Below are 26,328 nucleotides of genomic sequence, written 5' to 3'. Positions count from 1 at the left end.
GCGGCCCCGGCCCCGGCCCTTCCTCACGGGCAGCTTGACTCTCCAGCTTGGCTGCCTCCGCGGCCCCTCTCGAGCAGATTTCCTCCCACAGCCCTCCAGCCTGCCTGCAGGGTCGGGTTCTCCGGCAGCACGGGCCCGTGTGGCTGAGAACCCCCCGCGGTGCTGCCCCGTGGCAGGCAGTCAGCTAGCACAGCTCTGCGGGCCGCCCCCCGGCCACGGCTGTGTGGGTGCACCCTTGGGTGGGGGCTAGCTCCTGGCGGCAGGAAGGGCCCAGCACGTCGGGAAACCATTAGCACGGGATCCCTCCCCTTCCCAGTAGGGTCCTCAGACCCCCTATGTCTACCTGCTTCCCCCTTCGTTAGGGCTTGATGGTTAATGACCAACGTGTAGTAATTTGGAGACTCACTGCAACTGGGTGCGCACTGACACACGCAAATGAAGACTAGTTCCAGTGGAATGGTGATTAACATGTGCGGCAGCATAAGGGATCGTTACTAGGACGACAACCCAAGAGAGGCCACTAAGCATGCAGCAGGTTGAAGACTGGGCAGGTGGGAGAAGGGAACAGAGTTGTTGTACAGATTCCCTCTGGGTTAATACTCATTTCTGCAGCATAAGGCTCTAGGGACAACCAGCCACCAGCAGCGACGGAGGTTTCACAGGAAGGAGAAGGACACGACATTTTTTTCCTGCTTATTGCTGCTTCAAGATTGAGGGAGTTTATGACTAACATTTTGGTAGCTGAATGAGACTCTAGGGCATTTCAATTAAAGTTGACAGGTCTAGAGAGTTCAGCAATGTTTATGAGACCTCACAAGAAAAGGTCAGGAGGGACTGTCATTTGAAATGTGGTTCAGAAACATCTATGTGGTTTGAAAATGTACACAGAGAAAAAAAATTTCAAATCACCAGAGGTCAGTTCCCCTGATAACATCTAATATAACAGGCCTTAGCAGGTGGTTTAAAGTTTCTAGGATGGTTTCTAGAAAAGCTGTTTCTTCTGTGGTATGTTACTGTTTTTACCTCAGGATTAAATTCTAAGAAGTCACAAGCAATACCAAGCATGTAAGAAATAGCAACTCACCTTTCCATTTAAAGTAATGGTTAATTATAATAACTGGTTTTAGTTTCAACTTGTTTGTGGTTACCAGACTAGAGATTTCGTTCACAGTTGCTCTTCACCACCTTTTGCTATTGCACAATACTGTGAAAAGTGGCCAAAACCTCCTCACTGCCAAAAGCTGTAGCCCCTCTCACACTGTACTGGTGTAAAGGACAAAGCAAGGTGCAGGGCAAAGGAGATTTGTGCTCGGAAACTATAGGCTGTTCTGTGACTGGAATCTCATTCTGGGAAAGAAAAATTATTTAAGTCTTACTGTCTTCATTCTATGGACAGTATGCCAACAAATTCCCTGGATTCGTTGGCATACTGGGCCAAACCATCCATGTTCATAGGACAGTGAGCACATAAGATAAACACTCTGGCAAGAGCAGCAGCCCAAGAGTTTGAACACTCATCTTTCCTCTTTGCTGGGCTGCATCTGGAGTAGCTGGTTCTGAGCTGACTGCGGCAACGGATGTGTGTTTATGGCCCAGGACGTGTACTCCATCAGTAAATATTGTCCAATTGCCTGAAACGCCAACAGCAACACACTCATGACATAGTTTTTGGCTTTTTATGACTGGTCTCAATAGAGAGGGAGGCAGATGGAGAAGGATGGAAAAATAAAGAAGAAATGCATTCAAATGTAGTAACAATATAGAGGCAGGAGGGAGCAAGTGTTGAAACTAATAGATGTCTTTGCTTTGTTCTTGTCACAAGATTACACTGGAGGGAGAGAGAAAAATGAACTGAAGAGTTTCCCATGTGACAAAGTCAAGTACTTGCAGGAAGTTCTGGCTGAGTGTCCCCTAGCCAGCTTTGAAAGAGGAGGATTATAACAAAAAAAAAAATCTTTGGGAATCTCTGAGGTGTGATTTGGTTGTAATATCGCTGCAAACTGTAGGTACTGATAGACAACCTTTAATGTCTCAACTGAGACTGGAAAATGTAGAAAAAGAAATGTGTACACAAACGTGGAGCAGAAGCGTCGCAAGCAATCCTTTCCAGAATTAGAAATTACCTAATATAAGGGATATGTGATGGCAGATCTTTTCTAAGCAAGAGGAGAACTCATGAGCTGAAAGGACTCTTTCTACTTCCTCTGCCATTTTTTGTGCTAATGAATTATCTCTCTTGCATTGCCTAATCATTGATTTATACCCAAGTGCTTTAAGTGGGTTGCTGTCAGCCGTGCAATTCCACTCCTGTTACTGTAAAGTGAATCTAGAACTATTTATGCAATTCACTTGCAGCTTGAAGGTTTTTGGGATTGTTTGTTTGTTTTAATATAGGCAGTGCAGGAGCCACTTGAGCTGCTTTGCGAAATGGAAAGGAAAATCATGACACATTTTCTGACTTCTGTCAATATCTCTTCTCCATTTCTTCTATCCCATATGCTCTCCTTCACTATCCTATAGACAAAAAGTCACCAGACCTGTAAATTTCTTTCCTTTTCCAACTTTTGTTTAATTCTAAGGGGGAGAAAAATATCAAAACAAAGATTATTCCAAATCTTGCATAAGAAGCGTGAAGCCAGTTAGTTACCTATGCTGCATTTCCAAGGACATACACAGTGGCAGTATGATCCCATCTCATTCCCTTCTGCTGCAGGGTATATTGCTGTAAAGGGAGTAGGACTCAGGTAATTACAAACATTTAGACACCCTAAAGACAAGCTAGTTTTCAATAGTAGAGCACTCACGTTTTCAGGAGCTGTACAAGCAATAACTTTACTTTCAGTATAGTCATAAGGTGGTGCAAACCACATCCTCCTACTCAATGGCCCAGGAAAGTCTGGGTAGGATTTTTTTGCCAGATAGTTCACAATATTTAACATTTGTTTGATGCAGAAATAACACAAGGAGTCTTTTTACCTGCAACATTTCACCATATAATCAGCAAATATGAAGTAAACTCCATTCCTTGTTCCCCTATCCCAATGTATTTCTTTCTGTCACTATAGACAAACATTCTGGTGCAGGAGGTCTCCTTGCTCAAATGCGTCTCCTGGAGTTTCATTGCTGAAATGGTCAAGAACTTCAAACAATATCATCAGCATTGCAGGAGATCACAGATATAAAATGAGCTATCTTCTCTACTTTACAGAAGGTATCTGCCAAAGGCGAGTTAATGATCTAAAACAGGCAAAGACAGCAGCTTCCCCAGGACCCAGAAAAAGAAATGAATACTGATGGAGAGAGAAACTGCTGAATGTGGGCTGAAGCACAACCAGAAGGAGTGAAATCCATAGTCCAGCACCTAGGGAGAGCACCTTGCCAACAGGTCTCTCTCTGTTCAGCTGAGCCAGTGTCCCCTCTGCCTGCAACTGCGGAAGGACAATGCTGGAACATGCTGGCTTTCCACTCCGTAGGTCCAAGGAAAGGCCAGCAGCCCACACACACAGCAAAGGAAGCTGCCAGGCCTGTATCCCTAGGGTACCTCCACTTAAATACAAGCACTACCTCCTATACAGGCTGCTGTCATTTTGCTGTGTTAAGGTATGGGCACTTCTGAGTCTTTTGAGTGCCTTTTTTACGCAAAAAAAAAGTCCCCTGCTGACCAATTAGTACAGCTTGCCATTTGCTTATCATCCTGCTGCAGGAACGGTGCAGAGCAGGCCAGCATCAATAAGCTCCAGACGACTCAGGTCTTTGTTGCCAGGAGGAGGCATGACAAGTATCACTCCCCTCAGTACTGCATTTTCTGGTCTGGCTGTATATACATTTAAAGCATCGCTAGGTTACCTGAAATGTAAATACAAAATAACCCTTTACTAATTCAGCAGAAGACTGTCATTTCTGCTACTATTTCTCCCCTGCTCTTTTAGAGGTGTTTTTCTATTTCTTCCTTTCGTACTCTGTCCCACACAACACGTTGTGGTGGTTTTCTTCCTCCAACCCCATCATCATGATCTTATCTCCCCTCACATTGGTGCCACCCACTTCTTCACAGGTGGCCCACAGCTTTACCCAGAGAGGCTTCACAGATCACAAGACAGAGTCTTATTACGTAGCTCCTACTTGCAAAGTCTTTGCCCACAAATTCATGTTCATGTTCACAAGTGCGACAAGAGCAAAGTTGCGAACATAGTTTTTTTCAAGCATAAACCAGTGAAATACAGAAATAAAGATATTACCCTTCTCTCAAAAGACTGAAGAGTGCTGTCCAAGCAAATGGGGATTGAAGAACAAGAAACTGGGGATAAACCAGACATTTGTCTGAATGACAGCATTATCAGTCAGCAATTTTCTCTCTCAGGTGGCTGTTTTGTCCAGAGATCGCTGGGAAATTCCTGCCTTCCAGGCTGCTTTTGCCTGAAGTTTCACCATAATCCAAAGGTATTAACCACTGTCTTTTGTGGGCAGCCTTTACAGATACGGGGGGATCAATGTGCTGTGCCATCTCCTTGCTATCTATCTACTCATCTAAGTTGGTTAAATATATTACTAGGCCCAAGCTGTAACCATCTAGCCACAAAACTCAAGCAGCACAGGAACAATTCATTAAGTATATTTCCTGTTTTAATAAACAAACAGAAACGTAGGTTTTCTACAGCCATCAGACAACATCAGAAACTGACAGCTGAAAACGCATTTGTATTAGTAGGACAAGGTTTGAGTTAGCAGCAGGGTTCAGAGTTTTAACTCACTGAGATGCAGATGTTACTGGTATCCTCACCTTCCAAGTTCGCATAGGGCACAACGAACTAATAGAAATATTAAACAATCCAGCCTTGAACATAGGAGCCTCAGAGGGTTTTTTCTACTTCTGTTGAGATGTTGTATTTAACACAATCCCTCTTGCTGTGGTGTCTGAGCTCTTCATTGTCTTTTATAGTTATTAAAATAATTTGTCTCCAGGAGAAACAAGAAAGTGCTATTGTTCTCACTTAGAAATGAAGAATCAAAGCAGAGAGAGAAAATTTACTTGCCTGAGATCACAAAAGAAAAGAGCGGCAAAGAATTAAACCCACATCTCCTCACTTACTATGACATTATCTTATTTTCCTCTTAGGCTTCGTTATATCATTTTTAGCACTCTGTCTGTTCAACGTTAGGCTAAGATAACTCCCCAGACTACCACTTGGTATCCCAGGGAAGGAGTGTGATTTTCCAGACACAGATTAAGGAAGGCCACCTGCACGCCAGCCAACTGTTGTCATCATCCCAGCCAGTTGTTTTCTCTTCCAGATACAGTCACCACAAGATCTGAAGAGAGGTACATCCTCCTTAGGTGGATGGGGTTCTTTGGTGTGTGCATTTATCCCTGTTCCTAAGAAAGGGACACAAAAATTTAATGGGAGTCATCTTGAATGTTCGCCTTGTGTAAAGACAGATTTGTTCATTTTCTTTTCTGCCCAAGCACCTGCTGAATTCTCTGATGTGAAGTCATTACACATCAAGCTAGTGATGAGGACGATAGTAAAAATTTTCTAACGCTTTGCACTGAAAGACATTGTTGGTATTACTTCTCTAAACTTTTCACTGTTTGCACTGACCCTTTCTGCCCTAAAGAGCTGACTCAGGCCAAAGAGGTATCTGGCCTGGTCCACTTTGCCATGTGCTGAAAGAAAACTTGGACCAAAACGTTCCCCTTACAGAAAAAACTCAAACATTTCTTTGTGGTGGTTCTTACCCCCTGCCTCCATCACCAGCATCACCACCGACCACCACCCACACACACTTTTTCTGATTGTGCGTGACTCCAAGCACAAGCCCCACAGGGTCCCCCAGCTCTCCCAGACTATGAGGACATAAGGAAAGCTTCAGAACTGAGGGCCGTTCACACTACAGCTCTTCTTGCATACACCCCGAGAGAGCCCGCTGCTTAGCATTTGAGGACATTTCACAAGACCAGCCATAGCACAACAAATGGCAATTCCCATTTTCACCTTGAGCTTCTTGATCTTTAAGACAGGTCTCTGCCAGGTAACCATTTTTCCCTGTCTCTGGAGGATTTCTGTGTGTTCCTAATGTCCATTTCAAGAGAAATTGCACTTATTTCCAGAGCTGGCTGGGTCTGTTGTTTCCTTTGCTTTAGAAGAGATGTCTCCAACAGCTTTACATCTTTAACATAAAGAAATCCCAGGCTTCATTTAAACTGAAATCTTGAGCTTCTTAGTCTATTCTTCACAACCAAGTTCCCTCCAGTTGTGCATGGTTTTCCCTTTCTAAACTAAGAGTCATAGACCCACACTCCAGGTCCCATTATCTAACTCAACCTCACTTGCTCACTCAAGGTTTTTTCTACAACTGCCTTCTTTAACTTGTTGATGTTAGTCACAGAAACAAAATGTTAAGTAGTATCACCCTCTGTTGGTTCACTGACTACTCAGTTAAAGAGATCTTTTAATCATCACACCTGCGGCCTGAGATTGCTAATGGTTTTCAGTCTCAATGACTGAGAAATTAAAATTTCCTGTGATAAATATCTCAGGAGTATTTCTTTCTCTAATAGCATTAAAAATTCTTTGTTCATATCCAAATTCATCTCTACAGTCTATCCCAGAAGGGCCTCCTTTGACATCCTTTCCTAGAATGATTTTGATCATAACTAATCTACTTTATCCACATTATCACTTTAATATAATTTAACACCTTTAAAATATGATTCTACTCCTCCGCTACCTTTAAACTGTTATTTCTCTGATTTCTGTACAGTGCGTTTCCAACATGATTGCTCCTTGTCATGTAATAATTACTGATGCTATTCTGCCTCAATGCATCAAGATCATACTCTGTTTCATGCTCTGCATGTCACCTGCAACACACTTGCCTGGTGTGAATACACAGGCACATCTATTGTCTCTGATCGACTACATACTCTCTAACCATGTAAAAGTAAATGATTTGACTACAGTTGGCAGCAGTATTACTCCTTTTTCCCCCTTATTTTATAATAAAAACAGCTGTAAAGATTGCACTACTCCTCCAAACCATTTTCCTGGTTTCTTAGTTTAAAGCTCTTCTCATAAGTCTTATGAAGTGGGATCCCAGGAAGCTCTGTTCTCAGCATTATCCATCCTCAGATGAGTCCCCTTTGCATGGCTCTTCCTCCTAACCACAATCCTTGTACTGACTGTACTAATCTGCAGTAATTTGTCTGGCTTTCACACTTCCAAGGACTGAAGGTATTTTACCAGAGCTCACCTGAACATAGTCTTTGAGTATCATTCTGGCACACCTATTTCTTATTCAGTACAGGCACTGGTGCCTGTCTTAAGAGGTTAAAATCAACTGCTAATCCTTCCTATGACCTCTAGGATCTTTTTCAACCTCAACACCCTGTTGCTGGTCTTTCCTCAGGGTTGCAGTCCATGATCCTCCCACTCACTAGTGACAACCTAACCTGTTATTCCTCAACAAGGGTTCTTCATGCTTCAAGATGTGCCCTTTTGGGGGCAGGTGGGAGTCTCTAGAGTCTTCTCCCTACTATCCATCCTGGGCATATGTTGCTTCAGCCTCTCCTTTGGGTCAGTTTGTTTGGGCCCCTTTAGCCAGGTTGAAAGAGTAACGTAGACATAACTGTAAAGCAATTTCTTATCAGCTAACACACATAGAAGACAGCTAGGATCTTTCTGAACTGTTAGGCTAAGTACTACTGCACTCACAACCCTGATAAGGCATCTGAAAGCCTTGGCTGGCCAAGGAGAGGCAGGCAGAAGGGGCAGGATCATCCCCCACACCTCCCTGGGACAGATCCACAGTGCTGCTGGTGGCTCTCTGACACCAGCTCGGCTGACACTGATGGCACCGACAACCTCACCAAATGGCCTGGTGTTTTCCAGCTGTCCACTCAGCCTGATCAGCCTGCTCTTTTATTTTGGTTTGTTTCTTTCCTTCAGAAAGAAGGAAAATAATTAATACTTAATATTTAATACTTCTCCATGTTGATTTTTCACTCTTGAAGCCTTGAGCTACTAACAGTCCTCTGACTTTTGTCTTGTTTTTGAGGAGCAAGCTGCTTTGCTCACCTTCTGCTTCTCTTGCTACTTGTTTTCTTCTTGCAAGGAAATGAGCCTTCAGCTCCACCACAGTAATCCCTCCTCGTCTCAGCACCTTCCAAGTGCTGTGATGATCCATGTAGCCTCTTTTCCACTATATCATCACTTCTCCATTGGGATTTTACTACACTGCCTCTACCTGAACACCTGGCCCACAGCATTGCTGTCCCACTACTCATAGTGGAGACATGCCATATATAAAAGCCTTCCAGTACAAGTGTCCTACACCTTCTGCCTCCAGTCTTTAATATCTCTGGAAACCTCTTCATTTCCTCCACTGCTCACTCAGCTGAACTTAGTGTCCTCTATTCTGGAGCCTCCCTTTAAGAAAACAGCCGCCACAGCAGAAAACACCCCACTTGACCCTATTTGTGGTTTTATTGCTTCATTTTCTTTTCAGACCACTTAGTTCCTTCAGGAGTCACATATGTAAATTACCAAGAAGCATATTTCAACCAGCAGCATAAATATTTTTTCACAGAATATAATTAAATTAGTGGAACTCATTGATGCAGTTTATTTTGGAGATTAAAACAAATTTTAAAAAAAGGGGTCAAGAGATTGGAGTCATCATGCAGGGCAGGTTTATCAATGACTGTTAAGAGATGATTCAAATGCAACATCTATCTCACACAGTCCTACATCCTTGTCTGTAAAAAGCTAGGCAAGGTTTTCAAAGCACTAGATAGATGTATTTTTCTATGTTTTTCCCCTTATCTGCAGCTGGCCACTGTTCAAGACAGGATACAGCCTTGAAGTTAGCCCTGCTTTGAGCAGGGGATTGGCCCAGGTGACTTCCAGAAGTCCTTTCCAACCTAAATTATTCCTAGACTTTATTTATATTTTCTCTAACCCAATGTGGATGTTGGGTTTTTTCTTACCATGCAGCTATAGCCTCCCAAGTAACTCAGCAATAATTTTTTTGTGGTAAAAAAGCAAGTAGCTACTTGAGAATCCTCAGTTATGAGGATCTAGCCTAGTTAGTACACACAATCCCGAGCACCCTCTGTAAACCACAAACTGCAACTAAAGCAGACGGTATGAAATATGGCCAAAAACCCCCACTAAGCTACAAATGGATTACTCCTATCAGAGATGAAGGCAAAGTGAGCAAAGCCAAGCAAAGTACTTCAGAACAGTAACTTTCTGCCACTCTTATCAAGACAATAGGACAGGGGTGCTCTGTTTCAGATGGCAGATAACACAGAAAAATTAAATTAAAGCAGAACACTTTCTGCCTCTCCATTTATTGGCTGTTATACTGCAAAGAACAAATAACATTTTTTATCAACACAAAAATGGGGGACTCATGAAAAGGAGCTTGATCAAAAGCCCTGTGGACAGAAACTGTCCTATGTATTGCCGAGATCACAAGGACAGGCAAGTTTCCTCAGTCTAGCACCAGCTACACGGCAGGGAAATGCAGTACATTCCTCCGTACCCATTCACTCTCTGCATCTGCAAAGTTCTGTCACGAAGATGCCGAAGTAGAAGCTGTTTTCTATGGCATGGACAGCAGTCCGTTAGGAATGGATTGTAAGGCAGGCCAACCACACTGGCAGAAAGAAACAGTCCATAAGCCTCCTTAAATAAATGGAGGTGAAACTTAAAAAGAATCACTTAGTATTTGTCTTTGAAATAAAAATATCCTTGTCTAGTATTGCAATTCTGAATCACCCTGTAAAATATAATACAAAGTTAGAACAATCTAGAGCCATCTCCAGGATATCACTTCTCCTGTATTCGTAAAAGAGACGTGGATTTCACCATGTCTGGGCTGGCTTGTTTCACAGCCAACTCCTTATTCAAATTATAAGGCAGCATAGAGGCATTCAAATATTGGTTCACAGCAAATTCAATCAAATTCCACCAGGGCTGAGCTCTGCATCGATGGCATTAAAACTGGAAGGGCAAAAAATTGCCTGCCCATCAGATAGTGTCTGTATGTAAAATGTTTGTAGAGTGTGAACTCAGAGCTGGGACGGGTCTTGACAATTTATCTTGTAGATGTATTCTAGGCATTTGGCTTTTTGCCCCCCCCCACCCCCCTTTTTTTTATTCAAATATGCCAATTCTCAATTTGCACTCAAGCACAATGGCTTTTTAAATGCAAGCTGTTGTGTGATAACAGTAGAAATTCTGTGCTAGTTTACTTATATATATATATATACTGAATAAGTCAAATGGGACTCATGCATTTGCAAATAATTGTACAGATAGACATTACATCATTCTCTGTGGTATTTTAGTGTTTGTGAAGAAAACATGAAGCTTAGCTGGCAACAACGCCCGCATGCAGCCATGGCTCCTATGTTTTCTTGCCGAGCAAGACAGGGTTAGCATGTCACCAGAAGAATCAGTCTGTAATGCTTTTTCCTAGACAGAAAGGCACATCAGGGGCATAACTGGACATTTGACCCCATCTTTTCCATGCACATAATTTGTGTAATCATCAAGAGAGATCTTCAATACACAAGCATTGCAAATTGGCATTTTTCAGTGCCGCCTTGGAGCCGATGCTCACGTTATTTCTTGCATATAAAACAGATTTAAAAAAAAAAATCACGCTGGAGGAAGAGCTTGTTTAACAAAAGCTATGTTTATCTCATCAGCTGTGTAGCTCAGCAGGAGTGGTTTGAAAGCACACATCATGGTTTGGGGGATTTTATTTTGGGCTAATCACAGTCTGATCCTGTGAACTGAACGCCCGTTAGCAGCTGGAGAGCATTAGGTGTACCCTCAGGGTGCATATTCTGCTTTAGCTCCATCAGAAAAGATGCACTGTTTTCTGTGTGCTCCCAGGCTGCTTGACAATATGAATCCAGCACAGTAAGCACAGACCATCAGGAGTTTCTTCTTAAAAGCACATTCCTGACCCACGCTAACACTATGTGAATGCCTCTGCCAACAGATGACTACAGAAAATAACAGCTACAGAAAAACCTCGAGGATAGAACATGGATACCAGCTTTAGTGTGATCAAGCCTCTCTGTACTGAAGTGGTTGGTACATACAGAGCTCACGTCGCTTTTTGCTTATTTGACAAGCCATATTTGAAATGTGATTTTCTAAAAATGTGCTATAGAGGGATGATGACAGCTGCAGCTGAGAGCTAAAGAATCTTTTGTGTTTAGCAAAACATTTCCTCTGTGCCTTAGCATGGTCTTTAGTCTTTCTTCTTCCCTCTTCTGTACCCTGTCCCAAGCTGTTTCCTACATCACAGTAAACTCTAGTGAAGACAATAATGTCAACAGTTCCAATAAACTGCTGCAGCTGGTCATAGACGGGCAGTAACAACCACCAGGGATTAAATTATTTCCTGCCTTACACCACACTGATACGAGGACAAGAGAGGACCTTAAAATACTCACAGGAAAGGAAAAAATTCCATTAGTCTGCAATGCACTTTATAGTCACAGTGAGATGAGATTTCCATTTGTGTATCAGCAATTCAGATTCTTTTTCCTAGAGAAAGAAATTATATGCAAACAATATTCTCATAGAAGAAAAAGACTGAGATTTTGAGTGCACAAAAGAAAGACTTATTTCAGGTTATGGTTTCCACAGCAACTTTTAATTTTATCCTTCATGTGTCTATCTGTCTAATAAGATCTTTCACAACATTTATATATAATGAGGTGTTCTGTTGTTCAGAAATTATTAAGAAATTAATTTCTCAAGGAAAAACCCCATTTTTTTCTGTATATATTCACAGCTTCACACACAGAGAAATGTACATATGCATAAAGATGTTTGCATATGTCTACATTTTTATTTTTGTTATATATAGCACCATGAAATAAGCAACCACTGTTGATTACACAAGAATGACAATGATAAAGAATGTGATAGTAGGTGCAGCTGGTAGAGATTCAGACCTGGAGGCAGGCAGTGCTCGTGAAGATATCATAGCTCTGCAGGCACTAACTTGCCTGATTAAGGAGGCAACCCTAACAACACACTAACTGCTGTTATTCAATTCTAATCTTCCTGATTTGAATATTCCAAGCAAGTTGAAGATAACGGCAAGCAGCCAGGCCAAAGCTTTTCCCATAGTTGGCTCATTCATCTTCTTTACCACACAACATTCCTCTCTCACATGAGAGAAGAAGTGAGCACAAGCAAGACTTATGTACAAAGCACATTGTTCTGCATGTGGCCGCTTGTTTTGCACGGAATAGGGGGTTGTATACTTCAGAGATTATAAATATAACATTGAAAGGATTTCATGGCTTTTGTCCATGGTTTCTCTTGCATACGCAGGAGTGGAAATGGAAAATATAAGCACAGCTAAATACAAACACTACAGAATGGCATATAAACACTCTTGGACTGTGGCAGCAGTCAGACACAAATCAATCCAAAAAGCACGTACCTTTGCTTGCTCAGCAGTACGTATTGTCAGCTGAGAAAACAGAGTAAGTGGAAATTAAATTTGCAGAGCTCAATACAGTGTGGTAAGATTAAAGTCAGAAGATCTAGAGATATATTATCAGCATAAAACATCTTAGTAGTGTAGAGTCTGTCTACAGCATCCTATTTCATGTTATAGCATTGTTAGTAAATACATGATGGGTTGACCTTGGTTGGCCTCCTGGTCCCCACCCAGATGCTCTCACTCCCCCTACTCAGCAGACAAAGGGAGAAGACAGGATGAAAAAGCTTGTGGGTTGAGATAAGAACAGGGACATCACTCACAAGTTGTGTCACATACAAAACAGGCTTGACTTGAGGAAATTAATTTCATTTATTGCCAATTAATAACAGAGTAAGATAGTGAGAAATAAAAACAAATTTTAAAACACCTTCCCCCACCCTCTCTTCTTCCCCAGATTTACCTCCTCCTCCTCACTCTCAGCAGTAGAGGGGCATGGGCAATAGGGGTCAGGGTCAGTTCATAACACTCCCTTTCTGCCACTCCTTCCTCACACTGTTCCCCTGCTCCAGCATAGGTCCTTCCCATGGGATACAGTCCTTCACAAACTGCTCCAGCATGGGTACTTTCCACAGGGTACAGTCCATCAGGAACAGAATGCTGCACCATGGGTTCCCTGCAGGCCACAGGTCTTGCCAAAATACCTGCTCCTGTGTGGGCTCATCTCCACTGCCACAGCTCCTGGCGGGAGCCTGATCCAGCGTGGGGTCCTCCGCAGGCTGCAGTGTGGATAGCTATTCTGGCATTGTCTTCTGTGAGCTGCAGGGGGTCAACCTACTTCTTCATGGTCTTCTTCACAGGTTGCAGAATCTCTGCTCAAGCACCTAGAGCACCTCTTCTCCCTTCTTTTCCAGTGACAATGGTGTCTACAAGGTTATTTAGCTCTCATTTTTCTCGCTCCAATTCCTCATAGCTGCTGTGCAGCATTTTTTTTACCCTTTCTTAAATGTTATCCCAGATGGGCTCAGCTATGGCCACTGGTGGGGCTGTCTTAGAGCTGACTGAAACTGGCACAGCCCATAGTTTCTTCTCTCAGAAGCCATCTCTTCACACTCCCTGCTACCAAAACCTTGCCATCTAAACCAAATACACCTTGTCATTCTTTTAAGCTTTGTTTCATTTTAAAAGTTTCAGTAATAAGTAAAGGTTGTAATTTTTTTTAATTCCAAGCATCCTCCTATTCTGACCTCAAAAATAACATGAAAATCCTGCTCTGCTGAGGTACTACTGAGACACACTCAGCTAAAGCAGCGACGGTGTGTGTGGTGACTTAACACACTTGGAAGAAATGCTCAGTTACAAGAAAAAAAACCTGGCAGTGATGGTACTGCACAGCCCTAAACTTGCAGATGCTGATTACTAGTCTCATTATGCATTGCATCCCATCCCACCCAGGAACACACCAGAGGAGCATTCATCTGTGTGCAACACTGACCAGGCAAAGACACACTTCACAAACTGCAAAGTTCTTACTTCTGAAGTCAGTGTTCAAGCAAAGGGCCACTGACTTCCCAGAGTTGTGCCTTCAGATAATGGCTCCTAAGTTGCTGAATCTTGCTTGCAAGGCATAACAGGTTCTTACAATATTCTTCCCCCATATCCAGAGTACCTGGCAATCCTGTGCTGGAATGAACCCTTAGTTTGGGTTCTAGAAACTCTGGCACTAGTCACAGGGTCACGGAATAGCTGAGGCTGGAAGGCACCTCTTGAGATCTTCTAGTCCAACCTCCTGCTCAGGCAGGGTCAGCTAGAGCAGAGGTTGCCAAGGGTTGTATCCAGTCTGATTTTTAATATTTCCATGGAGAGAGACTCCACAGTATCCTGTAGGCTGCTACAGGTGGAGGTGGTCCAACAGCAATGAAAATCTACTGTCTCATCTGTTGACACAAAACATTGCAGAACAAAACTGCCCCTCCCTGCCCATCCTGAACACACACTGCTGTTCTCTGTCACAGGAAATCAGCTGTCCCTCTCCGTCTTGCACAATAACCTTATTTCTGCACAACAAGTTGCTGGACCTTTTATAGTAACTGAGTTGCCAGAATTGCAACCAAGAAGCGTAACACACAGCACACTGCTCCTTGGTGATGGCAGGCAGCGAGGAAACCCTTAAGCTCATGCTTAGTTTTCCACCCTGAGAGAAGAGTGCAGAGAATTCCCCGTACGACAGAAGCCTGGCCTCCACCAATCAGCAGGTACCCAGTGACAGGCAGTGTGAATGGCAAAACTAATTAATCACAGTACTAAGTATTAAGCTGTAATGACCCAGCATCATGCTTGCTCTCTCTCTTACCATTTTCCTCTGTCAACCCCCTCTCTCCTCCGTCTTGCCTGTTTTCCTCTCTCTGCTTCCACACAAAGTCACTGAACTTGCAGATCTCAAAGTCTTATCCTAGGCACCAAGGGCTTCCTTTCTCAGCATACGCATGGGCCCACTGCTTGGCTGATCCCATCTTCCTCCTTTCAAAGATGATGCAATTAGCAGAGCCGTCAGGACCACAAGAATAGTTATCATCTGCTGCCAGCTTGGATGTAATATATACTCCTGGGGTCAAAAAGCTCCAGAGAACTACAGATAGCTAAAAAAGAAGCAAACTTTGTATCTGAAACTACCTACCACTTGTGCCAGTTTTATAACACACACACACAAAAGATGAGCAGAAAATTAACTGAGCTTGTTCAATTATTATGTTCTGCCTAGAAGCATTATTCACATCCTGGCCCTTCTTACAATCACCCCCACTAGCCACATTATTCTCTTTGGCCTAATAAGTTTTATTAATCATGAACAACGAGCCTGAAAAGCGTGAGGGCCAATTTTATTGCAGAAGAAATATAAAACAATTAGGCAGCTGAGGCCTGTGGGTTTGCCTGAGCTGTGGGCTGATGACTCAAGTTTTTTCTTGGTTGTAAATAGGTGATGATCAAAGCCTGACTAGGCCTCAATGCTGTAAGCTATTTTTCTGAGATGTTGCAGCAAGACTTGCTCTTGAAATAAGAAACCAGGCAAACTATAGTCCACATGGCTGTTAAGAGCTTGGAACTGCCAGAAGAACCCATTTCACTGAGTACCTGCAGCACAAAAGGGACCTACCTCATTGTGAGAGCACCTTGTTTCAGCACATCAAAGTCTCCTCAGAATTTCAGGTGAACATTTCAGCTGACACGTTTCAGGTGACCAGTCCAATTCCACCAAATACAAATTAAAGGGGGAAATAAAATCAGGAGCACAGAAGCCGTGCTTTTCACCCAGGGCTAATTATCACAGTGATGTTTCTCCAGAGGGTTTTACCCCTGCACACTATCATCCCCCTGTCTGTCTGCATTAGATTTCACTCTTCAACATTTCACTTGGAGCAAAGGTATTACAAAAAGTTCTTGCTTTGCACTCTGAAAAACACAACACATGCACCATGACTGCCAAAAGCAGATTCCTCCACAGCCTAATTTTCTTGATTTTGACAGCCATGTCATCCTTTGGTCTGGCTGCATTGGTCCAGCTTTTGAACAAGACAGACTCAAATTGCTGTAGTTGTTCACAGGAACAATCCATGCTCACTTGTCACACTGAGCAACAGCAGCCTGGGAGTCCAGGTTTAGACCCAGCTGGGCTGTTGCCTAAGAAACAGGAGATTTTTCTTCTATTTCAGAGGCTTCCAGTAACAACCAACTCCTTGACAGTATCATGACTGTGAAAGGTCCTGTCTTACAGAAAGAACAAAAAAGGATGCTGAATCATGCCCACTATACACTGCCAACTGTGGAACATCAGAACTGGGAAACCACTTTCCAAGGCTAAGGCACTGCTGTGGATTTCACTTGAGCTACAATTTTCCTAGCTATAATTGCTGAAAGCCTGTTTTCATTAACTCTGAGATATCTCTCACTTATTTCTCCCAGGGGCTTTAGACATGAAAAGGTGCATCTCTTTCCCCACAGATGACAGGAAGAAGCTCTACACTGCTCTGAGATTGTGATCCATCATTGACATTTAACACCCCAAGAAGGGATTCGCTTGGATACCAGGCACAAACGGTCTACCTTCTGTAGGCACTTTTCATTAGAGAGTCACCCTACACATTTACTGACTAAAATGAACGGCTGGAGCAACATCAGCAGGTGCTCACCCATCTCCATTTAGAAGCAACAAAGTGAAGTGTGATTAAGAGGCACTGGGAGATCCTCGTGCCTAAGAACACTGACAGACTAGAGATGACATCCCGCAGCAATGAGCAGGCAAAGACCATTTAAAACACACATTTGAGTATACTTACTGCTGCATTAGTGTTTGGAAGGTTTGACAGACCTCATGAACGAAAACTGAAATTAGCTACCAGTCTGTGGCAGGGGATGAGAAGAAATAAATGGTTTGATTAGCAGGGTTTTTTGATGGTTATAAGTAAGCACATCACCTGCATTTTCCACAGCTTAACACTTCTGTTTCCAGTAAAATCATGCTATGATCTCAGCTTCTCAGAAACTGGCCAATAAACATCTACCTAAATAGCCCCAGAAATCATTTAGGTAAATATTTGCATATTTGCATGTTCACTTTAAAATGAGTCTTAGAAAATTGCCCATTGCTATTTCTTATTTTCATATCCACTACAATTTCAAATCAGCTTTTTTCTTCCATTATCAATGCAAACAGAAAGTTTAATTGAAAAGACAATTAAAAGCTAAAAAATAAACGAGGATGATAAATACCAGATTGTCGTCTGCCACATGTAACTATCTACACAGAAAAAACCCCTCTCTTATTTCTACTGGATGCATTTCTTTGACCTTCTATGTTTTGTGGCCCCTGTGTCACTTCCTGGTTTCCAACACAAAATTGCAAAGAGAATTCAATTGCTAAAATGGAAAAAAGTGCTACATTTTCACCAGCAGTCTTACTCTAGCACAGAGATATGTCCATTATTGACTGAGGAAAGATAACACATACCTCAGAGACCGTTTTCAAACAAAATTTAGATAGCTATTTCCTCAAGTCAGTCTTTAAAAAGTTTCAAACATTTCAAGAGCTGTACTGATATTTAGAGACAGAAAGAAATAATGTAATAAAACAGGTTGCTCTCCCCCACCGTCTTCAGGTCAGGAAAGACGAAGACTTTTGTGGGGCAGCTTTGAGTGTTCTGCTTGCCTGCTGTGCAGTAAGGTCTGAGATTTGTCAGTTGAAGTACAAGATCAAGTCACCAAGTATCATTAGTGGCTGAGCTGGTGTTGGACTGCTTGTGCCTACACCGTTAGTAGTTCATTCTTGGATTGTAATTCTGATAGATACTCTCTGATGAGACAGGAGGCTTGACTGCTTCTCTTTTCACACGTGATGGTGTGAATCTGAAGTTCTTAGTCTGCAATATAAAGAAAACCAGGTACCATTATATTACACTGAGGGATTTTGTGAAACCATCATACTTATAGAGTCCAGACAAAAAAAACAGACCAGAAGAAACCTGGTAGGTAATGTTACTTTTGCAAAAGAACTGTGAAGTTATTTCTCTTTGCTCCATGAGCAAAGGGGTAGAGCACAGAGGGAGACACCTGAACGGACAGATGCAAAAACTGCCTTCACAAAGCCTAAAGAGGATGGTGTTTTGAATTCTTTTTTTCCTGAATGTAATTGAAAACAAATGTTGACATGTCAGATTTTCAACAAAATAGTTGATAATGAACAATGCTAACTTCTCTGAAAAAAAACAGGCAGGCCACAGGCAATCCAGTTTAGGCCCCTAAAATTACTGAAAGCTTTTGACTTTGGTCTCTGCAACTCCCACTCCTGTCAGTCAAATTGTCCTGAATGCCATAGAAGGGCATATCAGGAAATTAATCATTCTAACTTCAGAGCACTGTTTGGCTAGTTTGCAAAAAGCAAGGCACGCGGCCATTAATTTAACCATGAGCAGAAAATAAAATATGAAGTAATTGCTCTTTCAATATGCATTAAATGAAGCAGAAGCTGTGAGGAAAAAGCAGTGTATTATCGTGCTGTTAAATATGTATCACAACACTGGAATTAGAAAGGAAGTAAAAATTGCAGTGGCAAATTTATCTCTGCTTTTTCCTAGTTTCTGAGTGTTCGAACTGCAACTTAAAAAAATTAAAGTTTCATAGCTGTGTTTGTCTCTAATACAGCATAAAGAAGGGCACCCTTTTCCCTCATTGTGAAATGCATGTTTGTTTTCATCCATTCTTTAATCAGGCAGATTTCTGCCGTCAAGGACAACAGACATTCTTAATGAAACGATCAGAGTTAAGATTACTCTGTGAAGCAGGAATATGAAAACATTAACTTTTGGGAGATTTAAAGTTCAGCTTAACCACTGGCATAATAAATGTAATTTGTGGCAGTCTTAGGCAGGAAATGCACTACTTTGCCTTCAATCTAGTGCTTAAGCAATTACTCAGATACTCTGAATATACATGAAGATAGAGCCATCCGAACAGTAGACACCGTCCCAGATACACTGTTCCTCATTCCCCCCTCCAAGCACTCGCAGAGATAAATGGGAGTTTTGTCACAGCAGACACGTTGCAATGAAATTACATGTTTTAGTGAAGAATACACAAAAAAAATGCAAAGAACACACGCCAAAATAAAAAAAAAAACTAACGTACTTACTTCAAATGGTACTGCTGACCTATGTGCCAATTTACGTATCCGGAAACCTGAAAGTAGGATGTCAGGAAATTAAAACGGTTTCATAGGGCAAGACGCACAGCTGTGATGTCTAGAGTTCTCCTCTAGCTGCCTCAGCTGTTGAAAGACTTTCTTCAAAATACAGTTACACTCATAGGTTAAGTGGACATTTTTATGCTCTACTCTTGAACGCACTATTGTTTTCCTTTTTTCCTTCATTGAAACTTCTATTCACCTGGGGAGACATGACTGAATTGACTCAGTTAGGTGCACTTTTCCTCAGTTCTGTGGGGGCATGCTGGGCCAAGGAACCTGTCTGAGCACATTTTCTCCTCTCCTCACTTGTCCCAAAGAATCACATCATTCCGTGACAGGGAAAAGCTCCCTCAAAGTGCTACAAGTACTGGTCAGTCCTCCACTGCCAATGACAACTGCCCTTCTATTTTCTTCTCCTCTCTGTTTTCCTCACCCTGCCTTCTCTACTTTTCTAGTGCACACCTCCCTTGATTGACCCCTCTTGCCAACCCTTTTTCACCCTATTTGTTCACACCTGGTTCATGAATACATCTGCAATGTAATATGCCCAATGCAGGGGGAATAATCTGGAAGACACTGAGCACAAAAAATAAACCCAGACAAGCAGTGATGCTAAAGCAGCACTAAGGCAATGGAAGGCCCTAGTAAATCAGGCACTCTGGTTCTCTGCAAGTTTCTTGTATTTACAATTCATCCACCTCTACATTGCCTTCTCCCAGTTCTTCATCTCCTGCTTCCCCGAAAACGCTCTTGCCTTCTGCCTGCTATTCCCTCTTCCTTCCCTTTTATGCCTGCATGGGCTTCACATCCTATCACAGCCATCTTATCCAACTTATCAAAGAGTAGCAAACCATCATTTCAGTTCTCAGTATCAAATTATTCAGTATGAGCTTGACCCAATGTCAATGAAATCTATACAGCCTGAGAAACTGTGAATGTGCAAGAGGGAATCGTGTATGTTTGGCCTATTACAATAGCTCGAGGGAAAGCTTACGATTGCTGATGGAAACTGTGAGCTTGTTTGTGTCTAGCCATTAGACTAGTTTGTGAACTGTCCTTCTCACGTATAGAATTTTACGTCAGTAAATGCTGAATAATTAAAATAATTCTAAAAACTCAAAACATACCCTACTCTCAGAAAGATGGATGACTCTGCCAGATATATATAACATACCAATATCCTAATAACTAAGGCTCCCATCCCACTATCAGCAATATAGTACATGTCCTTGTACCTGCATATAGTCAGCAATGGAACTGTAATACATCTCAGGCTCATCAGATTACTTACCTCTGCACATTAAAATCAAGCATAAAGTCACACCACTGACAGCAGCTACACTTGCAGATCCTCCTATCACAAGATAGGGAAGCCTGGGAGAAGAGTCTGAGAAATGAGAAAAGAAAGCTAGTCAGAGAGAAAGATGTCAGTATCCACTGACTAGATGATGTTACTACCTACCTTAACCAGAGGGTCAAGCTAATCCTCTACTCCCACAGCTCAAATGAGCTGAGAGATACGGCTGAGATGTCTGGCTGCCAACCAGCAATAGCAAGCTGCCTCGCACACCCAGGCAGCGTGTACAAACACACTTTGGATTTCCACTTGTCTGCCTGCATGGTCTCCTTTTCTTCAAATTATATTAGTCCTACAGCAACAGAACTGACCATCCACCCCTGCAAATGACTGGTCTATGCTGACTTCTGTCCTTCATGCCTCTACTGAGATATTTTGGTGATGTGTTCACTTATTTAGCTGTTCTTACAAATCCTACTGGAATAGACTTTTAAGAGGTCCAGCACAGCCAGCTGAGAAGTAGAATTTTACCCACTGCTATATTTGACCCTGGGAAAGATCACTTGGAAGTCACAGGAATTTTTCTGCACACCATCACCACTGGGGGAAGCTGGACAAAATTCATCTTCAGGGGTTCAAAGCTTCACATAAAAAATTAGTGAGCTGTATCACAATGGCTGCTGAAAGCAACTTTTCAGTCAACTATGGTTAAAAAGGTTACTGAAGCAGTGTATTGGGTTTGCACGGCAAGGTTTTGGGGCAGGGGTGGGGCTATAGGAGTGGCCTCTGTAAGAAGATGCCAGAAGCTGCCCCCATGTCCGACAGAGTAATGACAGCCATCTCCAAGACAGATCTGCCACTGGCAAAAGATGAGTCAGTCAGCAATATTGGTAGCACCTCTGTAATATCACATTTAAGAATGGGTAAAAACTGCTGTGCAACAGCAGCTGGGAGAGAGGAGTGAAAACACGTGAGAGAAACAGCCCTACAGACACCAAGGTCACTGAAGAAGGAGAGGCAGGAAGTGCTTCAGGCACTGGAGCAGAGATTCCCCCACAACCTGTGGACAAGACCATGATAATGCAAGGTTGTTCCCTGCAGCCCAAGGATGTCCACACCAGAGCAGGTTGATGCACCCTGAATGAAGCTGTGACGCAGTGGAGATGCCCCACACTGCATCAGGCCTCTGATAGGACCTGTGACCCAATGGAGAGGAGCCTACGCTTGAGCAGGATTTCTGGCAGGGCCTGTGACCCTGCAGGGGACTCATGCTGGAGCAGTTCATTGCTGAAGGACTCGAAAGGACCCGTGCTGAAGCAGTTCATGAAGAACTGCTGCCTGCAGGAAGGACCCACACTGGAGAAGCTCATGAAAGACAGTTTCCCATAGGTGGGACCCCACGCTGGAGCAGGGGAAGGCTGTGAGGAGGAAGGAATGGCAGAGATTAAGTGTTTTGAACTGACCACAACTCTCATTCCCTGCACCATTCAGGGCAAGGAGGTAAAGAAGTTGGGAGTGATGCTGAACCCAGGAAGAAGGGAGGGGTGGGGGGCAGGTACTTTTAGATTTGTTCTTATTTCTCATTATCCTACTCTAATTTGGTTGGCAATACATTAAATTAATGTCCCCAAGCTGAGTCTGTTTTTCCCGTGACAGTATTTGGTGAGTGACCTCCCTGTCCTTATCTTGACCCATGAGCTTTTCATTTCTTTCCTCCCCCCATCTTGTTGGGGAGGGGGAGTGACAGAGCAGCTTGACCACTTGGTGGTCAGCGAAGGTGAACCCACCAAAAGCAGAATGAGGAACTCTTGTAAAAGAGAACAAGGATAGAAAGAAGCATGCACTGAAAGTTTCTCCATACAATGCCATGAAACATTTGTTTTCAACTAACTCAAAATTATTAATTTCTCTATCAACATGCACTAGGACTTCGGTTTACAACCCCACTAAACCATCTGTAGAGCCCTGGCATTCAGTGGGGACAGCTACACAGAACAGCAGAAAGAGGCCCAAGAGTATGATAAAGAGCAATTACAGAACAATGTTATTTACATGACAGGTGTAGGGACAGAGTCTGGTTTGTAGCTGGGTGGGTAACCAGGCAGGTGACAGTGGGAAGTGTGCTGTTGACCCAGCCTATGTAGCTCACTCTGGTCACTGTTCCATTGGAGTGATGGACTTCTTCCTCAGTGATGTGGTTGCTTGCAGGGATCCAGGAAACGTTAGCAGCTGGCTTTCCAGCAGATGCTTGACAGACAGCCATCCCACTCTTGTCCCAGGTTAGAGTCACTGCAGGAGGAACTATAGAAGATGAAAAAAAGGCCATTACCATTATGTCTAGTTCATTAGAAAATAACCAAATGAGAAACTGAAAAATAGGTGGTATTTTTTAGTTTGCATAAATTTCAAGAGTTTTTTAATACTTTGGAATATTAGCACCAACAATTTTAGGGTCAAAAATACATCAAAAGTCTGAGGTGAACATCTCCAAAACTAGCTAGCTGCATCTAAAAGCAGTTCCTCATCCCTTCTGAAAGGTGACTACAGTATAACAGGACAAGATGGGATGTCAGAGAGGGGTGAATTAAATGAAGATTTATTAAGTACAGCAGTGCACATACTGAAGAAAACACAGCTTGCTGAAGCTCCACCTAAAATATTTAGGATATTGGGGAGGTAGAATCAAGAATTTGACAGTAGGAAAATAAAGGAGGAATCAGACAACAGTGTTCTGTCTGAAGTCCAATGACTCATGTTCTGCATTTGACAAAAGCTCAGACAATACATAAGCCATCATCCAAAGGGCAAAGCCCTGAAGGGAACAACAACAAATCAAGTGACAAAAATTAATATTAGCAATTGTAGAGTTCCAAAATTAATTTCCTATAAGCCTCTTGAGTATCACTAAAAATGAATATGCCTAGAACACAAAATCTTCTCCTGAGGCTTACGGAAACCTGGAAATAGTTTACATGATCATCTGAAAATGATGATTTGATGTAGGTATTATGTTTCCTAATATTCTTTTGTTCCTGCCTAGGTTGAAAATAGACTAATTTCATTTTTATTTTAGTGATGCAGTCTTATAGACAACTTTCAGTGTTTCTGGAAGACTGAAATATTTCCAGATGCTGTCCTGAAATTCTTGCTTCTTTCCTATTCAGCTCTTACCTAGATAAAACCCACATTGAATCAAAATCCACAGTGAAGTCAGGATCCTCTTGCTCAGCAATATTTATTTGGTATCTTCTGTTTGCGTTAACTTAACCAAGAGTGTATACTCCTGGTTGTGTGAACATGCACACAACATTCAAATCCCATGTAACACCCAAAGAACTCTCTCAGAAACTATGCAGACTGTTGGGTTTGTGCATTTTAAAAGCTCCCCTGTTGATGAGTTAAAAGAAGTTAAAAAAATGAACACAAACTCTCCAGATGACTTCTCCATAGAACAGCCAAGCCCTACTGCGTTACTCTTTGTGCCTTTTCCCCCTCTCCAAATAGCCAGACTAAATCAGTTCACTTTTTTATTTTCAATTTCAGATGCATGCAAAATGAATTTGGTCTTTTACCATCAAATCATTTTTATCTACACACACACAAAAAATCCCAAACAAACCAACAAACTCCACACACACACACAAGCTGTATCTTACCTATGACAGTCAGAGAAGAGAAAAAAAGAAAATTTCCTTCACTGTTGGCAATTTCACAGGTGTAATTTCCCTCATCACCAAGGTTCACAGGGTAAATACGAAGAGCTAGGTCAGTGTCAGGTGAATGTTTCCACATCATCCTCTCACTGCAGTTTAACTTCCTCGTCTCATTGCTATCGCTTCTATAGGCCAACAAGCAGCAACTGCTGCATTTCATCTTCCATGTTACCATTAGCAAAGACACGTTGGAGACGTAAGGGCAACTCAACACAGCCTCATGACCAGCCTCCACACTCACCGTGCTGTAAGCTACATAAGAAGAAAAAAGGCATTAAAAATTATGCTACAGACATTGTCAAAGCATAGGAAACTCTTGACTTCACCATCACACTTAAAAATCTCTGCTTCCTTAATATACTGGCAGCCTTGGGAACATATTGCTGTGTGCAGACACATATAAGTAAGATTCAATTTCCAGGCCTAGCTTCCTGAAGTCTGGAAATGTGGTGGAGATGATGCCTTTCCACGGTGGACACTATGTAGGTATGTGTTGCATGCTGATGAGCTGCAATTCCTCCACCTTTTTTTGGGCAACAGAGTTCTACCAATTTAATATGGGCTTTGAAAAACAGGGGGAGGGTAAGATTAACCCTTAAGGGTAAAGAAACTACTTTAAAAAAAATTGTGTTACTGAATTAGATGCCTTGGTTAAAGTACAAGTAAAACTGGGGATAGCAGTGGAACATACACCTGTAACAAGATTAAAACCCAAGATCACTTGGTGCAGTAGTTCATGAGGCATATTTAGCAAGGGGCATATATAGATCCCTTTTCTACCGGAAATCATAGCTCTTCTGATATTGTCCTAGTTGAACAGGAGATGGGTGTTCAGATGATCAGTGTTGGATTCCTATCAGATATATCATCCTGTGCCACTCTGCAAGCCATGATTATTTTGCTAGCTGAGGTGACATCACTCTTTGCATTCACATTAAACTATAGGCGAAGTTTCCCCTGGTGAACTGTCAAGTTTCAATGTACAGGTGAGCTGGAAATAGCAGAGAAGCAAAGAAGGCTACATGTAGTTTTGGATTGTTCTCACTTACCTAGCCCTTCAACCAGACTGATTAGCAAGAAAAGAAGTGCAGCCAGAACCGCCCATGTCTGAGCCATCTTTAGCAGAAGGAGTGAGCACTGCAGAAAGTGAAGGCAAAGAAAATGGCATGTAGTCACAAACACTTGTACAAATACCTTCAAAGAGAACACATAGTAAAACCTCTGTTTCCTTTGAAAACAGAAGTTTCAACAAGATCCCATGTAAAGTATTATTCTTCTACTGAAGAAAGCAAAGCAAAAAGGGGTTAAAAAAAAAAAACCTACTACTGTTTACAAAAAAGTTTTAAAAATCCAGGATCTCTGATACTGTTTTACAGGCATCTCTGGCTGATCACCATTCATGCCCAGCTAGCTAGCACAAAGATAAAAATACCTACAGACCTCTTGCTGCCACTTCACAGACTTACCTGCAGAAGATGAAAAAGAGGTTTTGCAAGAGCAAACATTCACACATTACAGCTCTTTCTAAAAAATGAAATTAACAGCGTGTATAGGAAAATTCAGGATCTAGACTTCATCAGCTACGTGACAACGAAATGATTCCTAGCCCTTGCATACTTCCAATGTCTTGAAGGGTAACTCCACTTCTGTAGCAGAACAAAAAGGGCAACTGTCCTATTGAGATCAAATAGAGATCAAAAGAGATCAAAAACATGTGAGTTTGTTTCCTGCTTTCATAAACACAGTGAACTAAGAGGCATCTAGTAACTCATGCAATTCTACAATTATGTATACTCTTTAACAAGCTGTATCTTATAAATTGCTAGCTCCTTTTTGGCAAAAGGGCAGTGGTTCATTGGTAAGATTGAGATGGTGCTGTCATCCCAACACCTTGTTTTCCGGTTCACACAAATAAGTAAAACACCATGCTATCCAAAAGCTTTCCAATCAAAATATGTATGGTTCTCAGAGGGGAATTTTGATGAAAACCCATTCAGCTGTTGCACGAACATGGGTTTGGCTAAGAACATCACTGATACAACTATATCATACATAAGTGACCCCGATTTGGCATGACAAACTTGCACTACACTGTACTGAAC

The 26,328-nt window shown here is 42.2% G+C and overlaps 1 protein-coding gene across 1 annotated transcript; it reads right to left on the bottom strand.

The window, feature by feature from the left end:
* Positions 1-17,786: 17,786 nt before the first annotated feature.
* Positions 17,787-25,342, bottom strand: LOC104492847 (cell surface glycoprotein CD200 receptor 1-B-like). Its single transcript, XM_010135450.1, has 6 exons — positions 25,276-25,342; positions 24,170-24,478; positions 22,566-22,814; positions 20,508-20,603; positions 19,163-19,209; positions 17,787-17,894 (listed from the first exon to the last, which is right to left on the bottom strand). Exons 1-6 carry the CDS (start codon positions 25,340-25,342, stop codon positions 17,787-17,789), a joined length of 876 nt encoding a protein of 291 aa, XP_010133752.1.
* Between the last annotated feature and the right edge of the window lie 986 nt (positions 25,343-26,328).

Source organism: Buceros rhinoceros, unplaced genomic scaffold, assembly GCF_000710305.1.
Source record: "Buceros rhinoceros silvestris isolate BGI_N320 unplaced genomic scaffold, ASM71030v1 scaffold9664, whole genome shotgun sequence".
Lineage (NCBI taxonomy): Eukaryota > Metazoa > Chordata > Aves > Bucerotiformes > Bucerotidae > Buceros > Buceros rhinoceros.
This window is presented reverse-complemented; position numbering and strand designations above follow the sequence as displayed.